The 12069-nt window shown below is 41.4% G+C and overlaps 1 protein-coding gene across 8 annotated transcripts in view; it reads right to left on the bottom strand.

Moving 5' to 3' along the window:
• ptprub (protein tyrosine phosphatase receptor type Ub) overlaps positions 1 to 12069 on the bottom strand; it is a 341711-nt gene that overhangs the window by 32489 nt on the left and 297153 nt on the right. For all 8 annotated transcript variants that reach the window (XM_071384254.1, XM_071384256.1, XM_071384252.1 and 5 more), the window contains one exon: positions 239 to 553. In XM_071384254.1, coding sequence (XP_071240355.1) covers positions 239 to 553 — 315 coding nt within the window. The remainder of the gene's footprint in view (positions 1 to 238; positions 554 to 12069) is intronic.

The following is a 12069-nucleotide window of genomic DNA, read 5'->3' as shown; positions in this document are numbered from 1 at the left end:
CTATGGACACAGGAGTAAAAGTTGAGCTAAGATACAGCATCCCAGACACTGCCAGTAGAATCAGAACTAGATTCAGACTCAGATCTGCAGCACTTCTCACTGTGAAAAGTGAAATGCGGATTCACATATAGAACACTGTCCCTTCCTAATAAACTGCATTCATTAACATATACATACAAATACATTACATGCAAACAGTATACCTTAATATACATAAATACTAAAACATATAGCTCACCCAGGCAGAGTTGGACTGGTTGAGCTGGTTGAGCATGACCACCGAGGTGCAGCCATAGTCGAACACCAACCTCCAGAAGTCGGCGGTGGTGCCGGGGAGCGGGTGAGGGGTGACGATGAAGGCGGCGGGCTGGTGGAAGCTGTCAGTGAGTGCCGCGTTGATGTAGTTGTTGCTCTCGCCCTCAGTGGTGACCAGGAATGCCAGGGCGCGGTCGGGCGGCAGCACGTCCATGCTGCGGTTCTTCTCCCGGTTCCTGGGGAGCAGGGCGATGCTGCACTCCTCCATGTCCAGGTGAGGGGTGACCGAGTTCAACGTCTGGAGGAGGAAGGGGAGGTGGAAAGGGAGGGTAGATGGAGGGGAGGAAGAAAAGAGGGGTGGGAGGGAGGGATGATGGATATAAAGATTTAATGGAGGGAGAATTTATGAGATAGGTGAGGTGAGGAGAGGTGAGATGAAGTACCAGAAATAAAAATAGGTGATGAAGAAAAAGGAGGGAATTGATGGAGGTGGACAGAGAGAAGGGGAGGAAGTGGGGGTGGAGAAACAGCGTGCTAATGACAGATTGGCCACTCATTATTCTCTGTCAATACCAGTTAGAAGCATCTTTAAATAGTTTAACATCACTCTGAAATAATCAGAGTTCAATAACAAATTGGAAAAATTAGGCCAGGCTCATGCATAATGAACACAAATGTTATGAACCTTTGGGAAAACAAACGAAAAACGGAATATTTTGCACCTATTCCCTTTGATAAACATTAAGCATTCCACCCTAATTACGTAAAACAATATGAACAGAATAATTGGATCATTAATGCACCACATCAATAATAGATCTGGGAAATGCTGATCTCAGTGATACTGGCTGGTATTGGCTCTACCTGGGCTCTGTGATAGATACGGCATGAGCAAAATATAGCTCGAGGTTTTATTGAGGTTGCACTTGGCATACATTGCATGGATCCTTTCAGAAGGAATGTCAGTTGGGTGAATTACAGGATCAAAGGGATTCACTTGACCATCTAACTTAGGTAAGAACTAACAACCTGTAATCAAAGACCACATTTTCCCCCCGCATAAGTAATAAATTGTCAAGTAATGAAAGTGGCATAATTGATATGGAGTATATAAGGAAAAACACAGTAACCAGTTAAAGTGTCAGGTGTGAGGGGCATCACCGACGCAGAGGACTGGGTGATCTCTCATTCCCGAGGCCAACGTGAGTAAGGTCTTTAATCATGTCAACCCCCGCAAGGCCGCGGGGTCCGATGGTATTCCAGGACTCGTACTTAGAGCTGGCAGGCATATTCATGGTCATTTTCAACTTCTCCTTGTTCTAGTCTGTAATCCACACATGTTTTAATGACCATCGTCATTCCTGTTCCCAAGAACTCTAATGCTTCATGCAACAATGACTACTGCCCTGTGTCATGTAAACATTTCTCCCAGAGTGAAAATATTCCCAGCTCAATAATTGCACGTGCATCTCTAGGTGGATGGCTGAGCTCCTGCGGATGTTTCTCTCACACCCTCCCTTGAAAAACTGTTCTGTGGGCACACGCATTTGCTTTACACATCTGCCAATCAACGTTGGCCAGGAGTATTGACTCTCACCAATTAGAAGCTTATTGAGGCATGAGGTCAGCATATACAGTGGGGCAAAAAAGTATTTAGTCAGCCACCAATTGTGCAAGTTCTCCCACTTAAAAAGATGAGAGAGGCCTGTAATTTTCATCATAGGTACACTTCAACTATGACAGACAAAATGAGAAGAAAAAAAAATCGAGAAAATCACATTGTAGGATTTTATTTGCAAATTATGGTGGAAAATAAGTATTTGGTCAATAACAAAAGTTTATCTCAATACTTTGTTTCTACCCTTTGTTGGCAATGCCAGAGGTCAAATGTTTTCTGTAAGTCTTCACAAGGTTTTCACACACTGTTGCTGGTATTTTGGCCCATTCCTCCATGCAGATCTCCTCTAGAGCAGTAATGTTTTGGGGCTGTTGCTGGGCAACACGGACTTTCAACTCCCTCCAAAGATTTTCTATGGGGTTGAGATCTGGAGACTGGCTAGGTCACTCCAGGACCTTGAAATGCTTCTTACGAAGCCACTCCTTCGTTGCCCGGGCGGTGTGTTTGGGATCATTGTCATGCTGAAAGACCCAGCCACGTTTCATCTTCAATGCCCTTGCTGATGGAAGGAGGTTTTCACTCAAAATCTCATGATACATGGCCCCATTCATTCTTTCCTTTACACGGATCAGTCGTCCTGGTCCCAGCCCCAAAGCATGATGTTTCCACCCCCATGCTTCACAGTAGGTATGGTGTTCTTTGGATGCAACTCAGCATTCTTTGCCCTCCAAACACGACGAGTTGAGTTTTTACCAAAAAGTTATATTTTGGTTTCATCTGACCATATGACATTCTCCCAATCTTCTTCTGGATCATCCAAATGCTCTCTAGCAAACTTCAGACGGGCCTAGACATGTACTGGCTTAAGCAGGGGGACACGTCTGGCACTGCAGGATTTGAGTCCCTGGCGGCGTAGTGTGTTACTGATGGTAGGCTTTGTTACTTTGGTCCCAGCTCTCTGCAGGTCATTCACTAGGTCCCCCCGTGTGGTTCTGGGATTTTTGCTCACCGTTCTTGTGATCATTTTGACCCCACGGGGTGAGATCTTGCGTGGAGCCCCAGATCGAGGGGGATTATCAGTGGTCTTGTATGTCTTCCATTTCCTAATAATTGCTCCCACAGTTGATTTCTTCAAACCAAGCTGCTTACCTATTGCAGATTCAGTCTTCCCAGCCTGGTGCAGGTCTACAATTTTGTTTCTGGTGCTCTTTGGTCTTGGCCATAGTGGAGTTTGGAGTGTGACTGTTTGAGGTTGTGGACAGGTGTCTTTTATACTGATAACAAGTTCAAACAGGTGCCATTAATACAGGTAACGAGTGGAGGACAGAGGAGCCTCTCTTCAAGAAGAAGTTACAGGTCTGTGAGAGCCAGAAATCTTGCTTGTTTGTAGGTGACCAAATACTTATTTTCCACCATAATTTGCAAATAAATTCATTAAAAATCCTACAATGTGATTTTCTGGATTTTTTTCCCTCATTTTGTCTGTCATAGTTGAAGTGTACCTATGATGAAAATTACAGGCCTCTCTCATCTTTTTAAGTGGGAAAACTTGCACAATAGGTGGCTGACTAAATACTTTTTTGCCCCACTGTAAATACCCGGACTCGCACGTCGAAGTGCTGAGGGTTAATGTGAGGAGAGATTTTGGACGCTACGTTTTCGATTGACAGTGCATATATTTGTTAGTTAGTTAGCTAGTTATACAAACAAGTTAAAACTGCACACCTCTGAGAACAAGCCATCTCGACCAGTTTACAGCCAATTATGCTAGTTAGCTAGATAAATCCAGGGCGAGGGGATGTGAGAGAAACGAGCTCAGCCATCCACACATACACTCATGCAATTATTGACTGGGAACATGTTGTGAAATTTTTTACAACATGACATCACAATCAGAACGATTTGTAACTATTTCACGCTGGGAAGATATTTACATGACACCCTGTAGCACTCACATCTGTAATCATGAAGTGCTTTGAGAGTAGAGGTCGACCGATTATGATTTGTTAAAATATATATAATACATCAAAATCAATTTAGTCTCAAATAAATAATGAAACATTTAAATTTGGTTTAAATAATGCAAAAACAAAAGTTTTGGAGAAGAAAGAAAAAGTGCAATATGTGCCATGTAAAAAAGCTAACGTTTAAGTTCCTTGCTCAGAACATGAGAACATATGAAAGCTGGTGGTTCCTTTTAACATGAGTCTTCAATATTCCCAGGTAAGAAGTTTTAGGTTGTAGTTATTATAGGACTATTTCTCTTTATACTATTTGTATTTCATATACCTTTGACTATCGGATGTTCTAATAGGTACTTTAGTATTGCCAGCCTAATCTCGGGAGTTGATAGGCTTGAAGTCATAAACAGCGCAATGTTTGTAGCATTGCGAAGAGCTGTTGGCAAAAGCAGTAAAGTGCTGTTTGAATGAATGCTTACGAGACTGCTGCTGCCTACCACCACTCAGTCAGAGTGCTCTATCAAATCATAGACTTAATTATAATATAATAACAAACAGACATATGAGCCTTAGATCATTAATATGGTCAAATCCGGAAACTATAATTTCGAAAACAAAACGTTTATTCTTTCAGTGAAATACGGAACCGTTACGTATTTTATTTAACGGGTGGCATCCATAAGTCTAAATATTGCTGTTACATTGCACAACCTTCAATGTTATGTCATAATTACGTAAAATTCTGGCAAATTAGTTCGCAATGAGCCAGGCGGCCAAAACTGTTGCATATACCCTGACTCTGCGTGCAATGAATGCGAGAGAAGTGACACAATTTCCCTAGTTTAATATTACCTGCTAACATGAATTTCTTTTAACTAAATATGCAGGTTTAAAAATATACACTGCTCAAAAAAATAAAGGGAACACTTAAACAACACAATGTAACAAGTCAATCACACTTCTGTGAAATTAAACTGTCTACTTAGGAAGCAACACTGATTGACAATAAATTTCACATGCTGTTGTGCAAATGGAATAGACAAAAAGTGGAAATTATAGGCAATTAGCAAGACACCCCCAATAAAGGAGTGGTTCTGCAGGTGGTGACCACAGACCACTTCTCAGTTCCTATGCTTCCTGGCTGATGTTTTGGTCACTTTTGAATGCTGGCAGTGCTTTCACTCTAGTGGTAGCATGAGACGGAGTCTACAACCCACACAAGTGGCTCAGGTAGTGCAGCTCATCCAGGATGGCACATCAATGCGAGCTGTGGCAAGAAGGTTTGCTGTGTCTGTCAGCGTAGTGTCCAGAGCATGGAGGCGCTACCAGGAGACAGGCCAGTACATCAGGAGACGTGGAGGAGGCCGTAGGAGGGCAACAACCCAGCAGCAGGACCGCTACCTCCGTCTTTGTGCTAGGAGGATTAGGAGGAGCACTGCCAGAGCCCGGCAAAATGACCTCCAGCAGGCCACCAATGTGCATGTGTCTGCTCAAACGGTCAGAAACAGACTCCATGAGGGTGGTATGAGGGCCCGACATCCACAGGTGGGGGTTGTGCTTACAGCCCAACACCGTGCAGGACGTTTGGCATTTGCCAGAGAACACCAAGATTGGCAAATTCGCCACTGGCGCCCTGTGCTCTTCACAGATGAAAGCAGGTTCACACGCACATGTGACAGACGTGACAGAGTCTGGAGACGCCGTGGAGAACGTTCTGCTGCCTGAAACATCCTCCAGCATGACCGGTTTGGCGGTGGGTCAGTCATGGTGTGGGGTGGCATTTCTTTGGGGGGGCCGCACAGCCCTCCATGTGCTCGCCAGAGGTAGCCTGACTGCCATTAGGTACCGAGATGAGATCCTCAGACCCCTTGTGAGACCATATGCTGGTGCGGTTGGCCCTGGGTTCTTTCTAATGCAAGACAATGCTAGACCTCATGTGGCTGGAGTGTGTCAGGAGATCCCTCAGGAGACCATCCGCCACCTCATCAGGAGCATGCCCAGGCGTTGTAGGGAGGTCAAACAGGCACATGGAGGCCACACACACTACTGAGCCTCATTTTGACTTGTTTTAAGGACATTACATCAAAGTTGGATCAGCCTGTAGTGTGGTTGTCCACTTTAATTTTGAGTGTGACTCCAAATCCAGACTTCCATGGGTTGATAAATTTGATTTCCATTGATAATTTTTGTGTGATTTTGTAGTCAGCACATTCAACTATGTAAAGAAAAAAGTATTTAATAAGAATGTTTCATTCATTCTGATCTAGGATGTGTTATTTTAGTGTTCCCTTTATTTTTTTGAGCAGTGTATATTTCTGTGTATTGATTTTAAGAAAGGCATTGATGTTTGTGGTTAGGTACATTCGTGCAACGATTGTGCTTTTTTCGCAAATGCGCTTTTGTTAAATCATCTCCCGTTTGGCGAAGTTGGCTGTAGCTGCAGTGGAGCGGGTCGAGAGCTTCAAGTTCCTCGGTGTGACTTAAAACGGTCCACACACACTCTCAATGTCACCTCAGGAGGTTGAAAATGTTTAACATGGGCTGTCAAATCCTCAAAAAGTTATACAGCTGTACCATTGAGAGCATCTTGACTGGCTGATTACTGCTTGGTATGGCAATAGCACCGCCCTCGATCGCATGGCGCTACAGATGGTGGTGCGGACAGCCCAGTACATCACTGGGACCGAGCTCCCTGCCATCCAGGACCTCTATATCAGGCATCGTGAAAGGAAGGCCCAGAGAGTCGTTAAAGACTCCAGCCACCCAAGCCATAGACACTGTTCTCTCTGCTTCTGCACGGCAAGTGGTACCGGTGCATCAAGTCTGATACCAACAGACTCCTGAACAGCTTCTATACCCAAGCCATTAGACTGCTAAATAGGTAACTAAATAGCTAACAAAATGGCTACATGGATTATCTGAATTTACCCTTTTATTTTTGCACTGCACACTCACAGGGTGTGCACTACACACTCACTCATGCACACCGAAACTCCAAAACACACACAAACACTCACTTCATCATTTGCTCACACACACATAATATGCACATGCAACTCTGTTTATCATATATCCAGATGCCTAGTCATCTTACCCCTAAGGTGACATATCTACCTCTATCACTCCAGTATTCCTGCACATTGTTTATATGGTACTGGAACTGACTGAGCCTGTAGATAGTATGCTTACTTTCTCGTGTTCTTCATATTTTTCATGTGTTTTTGTTCTACCTTATGTTATGTTTAGGATTACATTGTTGTTGATTACTGTATTGTTGGATTTTGAGCTTGCAAGAAAATATTTCACTGTACTTGTGCACGTGAAATTAAAACTTGAAACTTAAAGTGGGCCTATTCCAGTATGAAATGCAGTACTTTGAAATGAGAAACCTTGAATCAATGCTGCTGCTCTTATAGTAGAGTCAGTAGACAGTACCGTTTGGAGGGCTAAGAGAGGAAATGAATGCATATGGGAACACACCTGGTGCTCCTCTGTCCTAATCAGAATCAAATAAAGTGCTCTGAGACCACCACATTCCCAAGCTTCCCACAAATTATGGGAGATTTGAATGACAATCACACACTTATAAAATGTGAGAGGAAACTGGAATCCATGTTTTGCCATTCGCAAACACACATGCATATGCACACACATGCAAGAAGACAGGCAGGCACGCATACATAAGCTCACATTCATGCACATACACCTGCACCAGACCTTAAAAAAAGCATACATTTTCTGAGATCTTTATTCAAATATTTAAAAAAAAGTCATAGAACAATTTTGATGTGGGAACGAACAGTTCATTTGGAGGTGACTACAACTATTTGTGCCAGTGTAATAAACTGTAATTACTTTTGGAGCAACATTATATTTGTATTTGTATTTGTTATGGATCCCCATTACTCAGGCTGCTGTATATAGGCTGCTGCACTATATACATAGACATGGAATCACTGGTCACTTTAATAATGAAACACTAGTCACTTTAATAATGCTTACATACTGTTTTATTCATTTCATATGTATATACTGTATTCTACTGTATTTTAGTCAATGCCACTCCGACATTGCTCGTCCTAATATTTATACATTTCTTAATTCCATTCTTTTACTTTTAGATGTCTATGTATTGTTGTGAATTGTTAGATACTACTGCCCTGATGGAGCTAGAAACAGAAGCATTTCGCTACACCCGCAATAACATCTGCTAAATATTCGATATTTCCTGGGGTCCAGCAAAATTAAGGAAGTTTATTCAATTTGAAAAACATTACAACACAATCACAACAGATTTCACAAGACATTAAGTGTGTGCCCTCAGGTCACTACTCTACTACCACATATCTACAACACAAAATCCATGTGTACGAGTGTGTATGCTATCGTGTGTGTGTCTGTGCCTGTGTCTCTTCACAGTCCCTACTGTTCCATAAGGTGTATTTGTATCTGTTTTTTAAAATCTGATTCTACTGCTTGCAGCAGTTACTTGATGTGGAATAGAGTTCCATGTAGTCATGGCTCTATGTAGTATTGTGCGCCTCCCATGGTCTGTTCTGGACTTGGGGGATGTGAGGAGACCTCTGGTGACATCCCTTGTGGGGTATGCATGGGTGTCCGAGTTGTGTGCCAGTAGTTCAAACAGAGAGATCGGTGCATTCAACACCCTCTTACAAATACAGGTAGTGATGAAGTCAATCTATCCTCCACTTTGAGCCAGAAGAGATTGACATGCATATTATAAATGTTAGCTCTTGGTGTACATTTAAGGGCCAGCTGTGCTGCCCTGTTCTTCTTTGTGGCACCTGACCACACGACTGAACAGTAGTCCAGGTGGGACAAAACTAGGGCCTGTAGGACCTGTCTTGTTGATAGTGTTGTTAAGAAGGTAGAAACTAGGGCCTATAGGACCTGCCTTGTTGATAGTGTTGTTAAGAAGGTAGAAACTAGGGCCTGTAGGACCTGCCTTGTTGATAGTGTTGTTAAGACGGCAGATCAGCACTTTATGATGGACAAACTTCTCCCCATCTTAGCTACTGTTGTATCAGTATGTTTTGACCATGACAGTTTACAATCCAGGGTTACTCCAAGCAGTTTAGTCACCTCAACTTTCTCAATTTCCACATTATTCATTACAAGATTTAGTTGAGGTTTAGGGTTTAGTGAATGATTTGTCCCAAACACAGTTTTTTAAATATTTAGGACTAACTTATTCCTTGCCACCCATTCTGACACCAACTGCAGCTCTATGTTAAGTGTTGCGGTCATTTCAGTCGCTGTATTTGCTGACGTGTATAGTGTTGAGTCATCCACATAAATAGACACACATACACACACACTGGCATGTCGTTAGTAAAGACTGAAAATGTAAAGGGGATAGACAGCTGCCCTGGGAGATTCCCGATTCTACCTGGATAATGTTGGAGAGGCTTCCATTACAGAACACCCTCTCTGTTCTGTTAGACAGGTAATTCTTCATCCACAATATAGCAGGTGGTGTAAAGCCATAACACATACATTTTTCCAGCAGCAGGCTATGATCGATAATATCAAAAGCCGCACTGAAGTCTAACAAAACAACTCCCACAGCTAATCATCAGTCATTTGTGTAAGTGCTGTGCTTGTTGAATGTCCTTCCCTATAACGGAAGGATATTCCCGAGTGGCGCAGCGGTCTAAGGCACTGCATCCCAGTGCAAGAGGCGTCACTACAGTTCCTGGTTCGATTCCAGGCTGTATCACATCCGGCCGTGTTGGGAGTCCCATAGGGCGGTGCACAATTGGCCCAGCGTCTGGGTTTGGTCGGGGTAGGCCGTCATTGTAATTAAGAATTTGTTCTTAACTGAGTCGCCTAGTTAAATAGAGGTTAATATAAAAAATATATCATAATAATAATAATAAGCTTGCTGAAAGTCTGTTGTCAATTTGTTTACTGTGAAATAGCAGTGTATCTGGTCAAACCCAATTTTTTCCTAAACATTACTAAGGGTTGGTAACAGGCTGATTGGTCAGCTATTTGAGCCAGTAAAGGGGGCTATACTAGTCTTAGGTATCGGAAAGACTTTAGCTTCCCTCCAAGTGTGAGTGCACACACTTTCTAGGAGGCTGAAATTGAATATATGGCAAATAGGAGTGGCAATATCGTCCCCTATTATCCTCAGTAATTTTCCATCCAAGTTGTCAGACCCCGGTGGCTTGTCATTGTTGATAGACAATTGTTTCACCTCTTACACACTTACTTTACGAAATTCAAAATTACAATGCTTTTCTTTCATAAATTGGTCAGATATACTTGGATGTGTAGTGTCAGCGTTTGTTGCTGGCATGTCATCCCTAAGTTTGCTTATCTTGCCAAAAAAAATAATTAAAGTAGTTGGCAATATCAGTGGATTTTGTTATGAATGAGCCATCTGATTCACTGAATGACGGAGTCAAGTTTGCTTTTTTGCTTTTTTACTATCATACTTTATATCATTTATCTTTGTTCCATAGTATAGTTTCTTATTTTTATTCAGTTCAGTCACATGATTTTTCTGAATTTGCAGTACGTTTGCCAATCGGTTGTGCTACTAGACTTATTTGCCATACCTTTTGCCCCATCCCTCTCAAACATTAAATTTTTCAAATCCTCATCAATCCAAGGGGATTTGACAGTTTTTACAGTCATTTCCATTATGGGTGCATGCTTATTAGTAACTGGAATAAGCAATTTCATAAATGTGTCAAGTGCAGCATCTGGCTGCTCCTCATTACACACCAGCAAATATTCTTTACATCATAAACATAAGAATCCCCACAAAACTTCTTGCATGACCTCTTATACACTATATTAGGCCCAGCCTTTGGAACTTCGGGTTTCCTAGATATTAGCATGTTGTTCCGTAATACTTTGGTAATTGTGTTTTAATTGCAGAGCAATCAGCTGAGAGTTTTTGTCACTACCGTACACAAGAGAAATAGTGACTGTTCCTTATTCCACTTATGTAATAATTCCATTATTAAGCAATTTCCAAAGTCCTATGTAACAACAATGTTGCTATTGTAATAATCACAAAGTTACTATATTACTTTGTCTCACTCATTATGAAAATATGTCTTGTTCATTTTGAAGCTGCAAAAGTGGTCTACTCTAATGTCCCTCGTGCATTTTATTCTAGCTGGAGGCTATATTAAGATTCACATCTAAGATCCATCCAAACCATGTACTTATGATCATATATTTATACTAACTCAACTACCGTAAAACTTCAATCAATATCCCGGGTGTTTATTTGATTAAATCACTGAACACAAAAGTTCGCTTAACAGAGAAAGGTTTCTACTTGAGCCAGGTGTCTAATGCACACAGCTTTTGCTGATTTGTAAGGTTAATCATTTAATTTCAGCATTCATTTCCAGCATTCTATTACATATATTTTTTTCCCCCTGCACTAATGTGTTTTCATTTACATACTGTCACGTTTCTTTTGTCTCAGTATTCCTCTATAAACAAAACAACAGAGGGCGTTCGGACGATTTCTGGGGGTCTGTACAAACAAAGTTGTTGACAATTTTTGTGCTTGCCAGTTAGCTAGCCAGTTAGCTAGCAGTTCTCAGCTGTTAGCAGCCAATGGCTAGCAGTTTCTTACTGGAGATAAAAACTTGATGATTGTGATATTTATTATGTAATGTAACAAATCAAACATTTAACCTCTTAAGCAATTCATGGTAATTCATGGTAACCTTGTAAATAATTAATTTAGACACGTTTATTTGAAGCAGACGTTTATTTGCCGAAATTTGTGTCGTTGCCAGGCTATTTAAAAGGGACAGGCAGCTATTTGAGATGCTGCCTTTAATTGAAGTTTTACAGTTGTAAAAGTGTTTCAGTCTTCATCAAATGTTTGACATCAAATAAATATGTTTAGTTTTTATTAAATAACTTGCATATATTCATATATCTTCAAATATTATTTGGTTTTCCAAAACATATCAAAATTCTTTAAATTTTTCTGAGACCTGTATTTGAATATCAAGGAAAATAGTTGCCTTTTAGTTTAAAGTCTATATAAAATATATGTGATAACCTCGAGTATTTGAAAAGTTGGTATTTTCAAGTAAACTACAAAATACGACTATTTTCACCTTGGTTCTGATGTGCACACACGCACCTCTTTGTCAGCCTCTTCCTAATAACTCCTTTAACTCCTAGTAACTCCTTTCTCTCTACACCATCTGTCGACTGGGATGAGCTTGT

The sequence above is a fragment of the Salvelinus alpinus genome, chromosome 35, assembly GCF_045679555.1.
Source record: "Salvelinus alpinus chromosome 35, SLU_Salpinus.1, whole genome shotgun sequence".
NCBI classification, from domain to species: Eukaryota; Metazoa; Chordata; class Actinopteri; order Salmoniformes; family Salmonidae; genus Salvelinus; species Salvelinus alpinus.
This window is presented reverse-complemented; position numbering and strand designations above follow the sequence as displayed.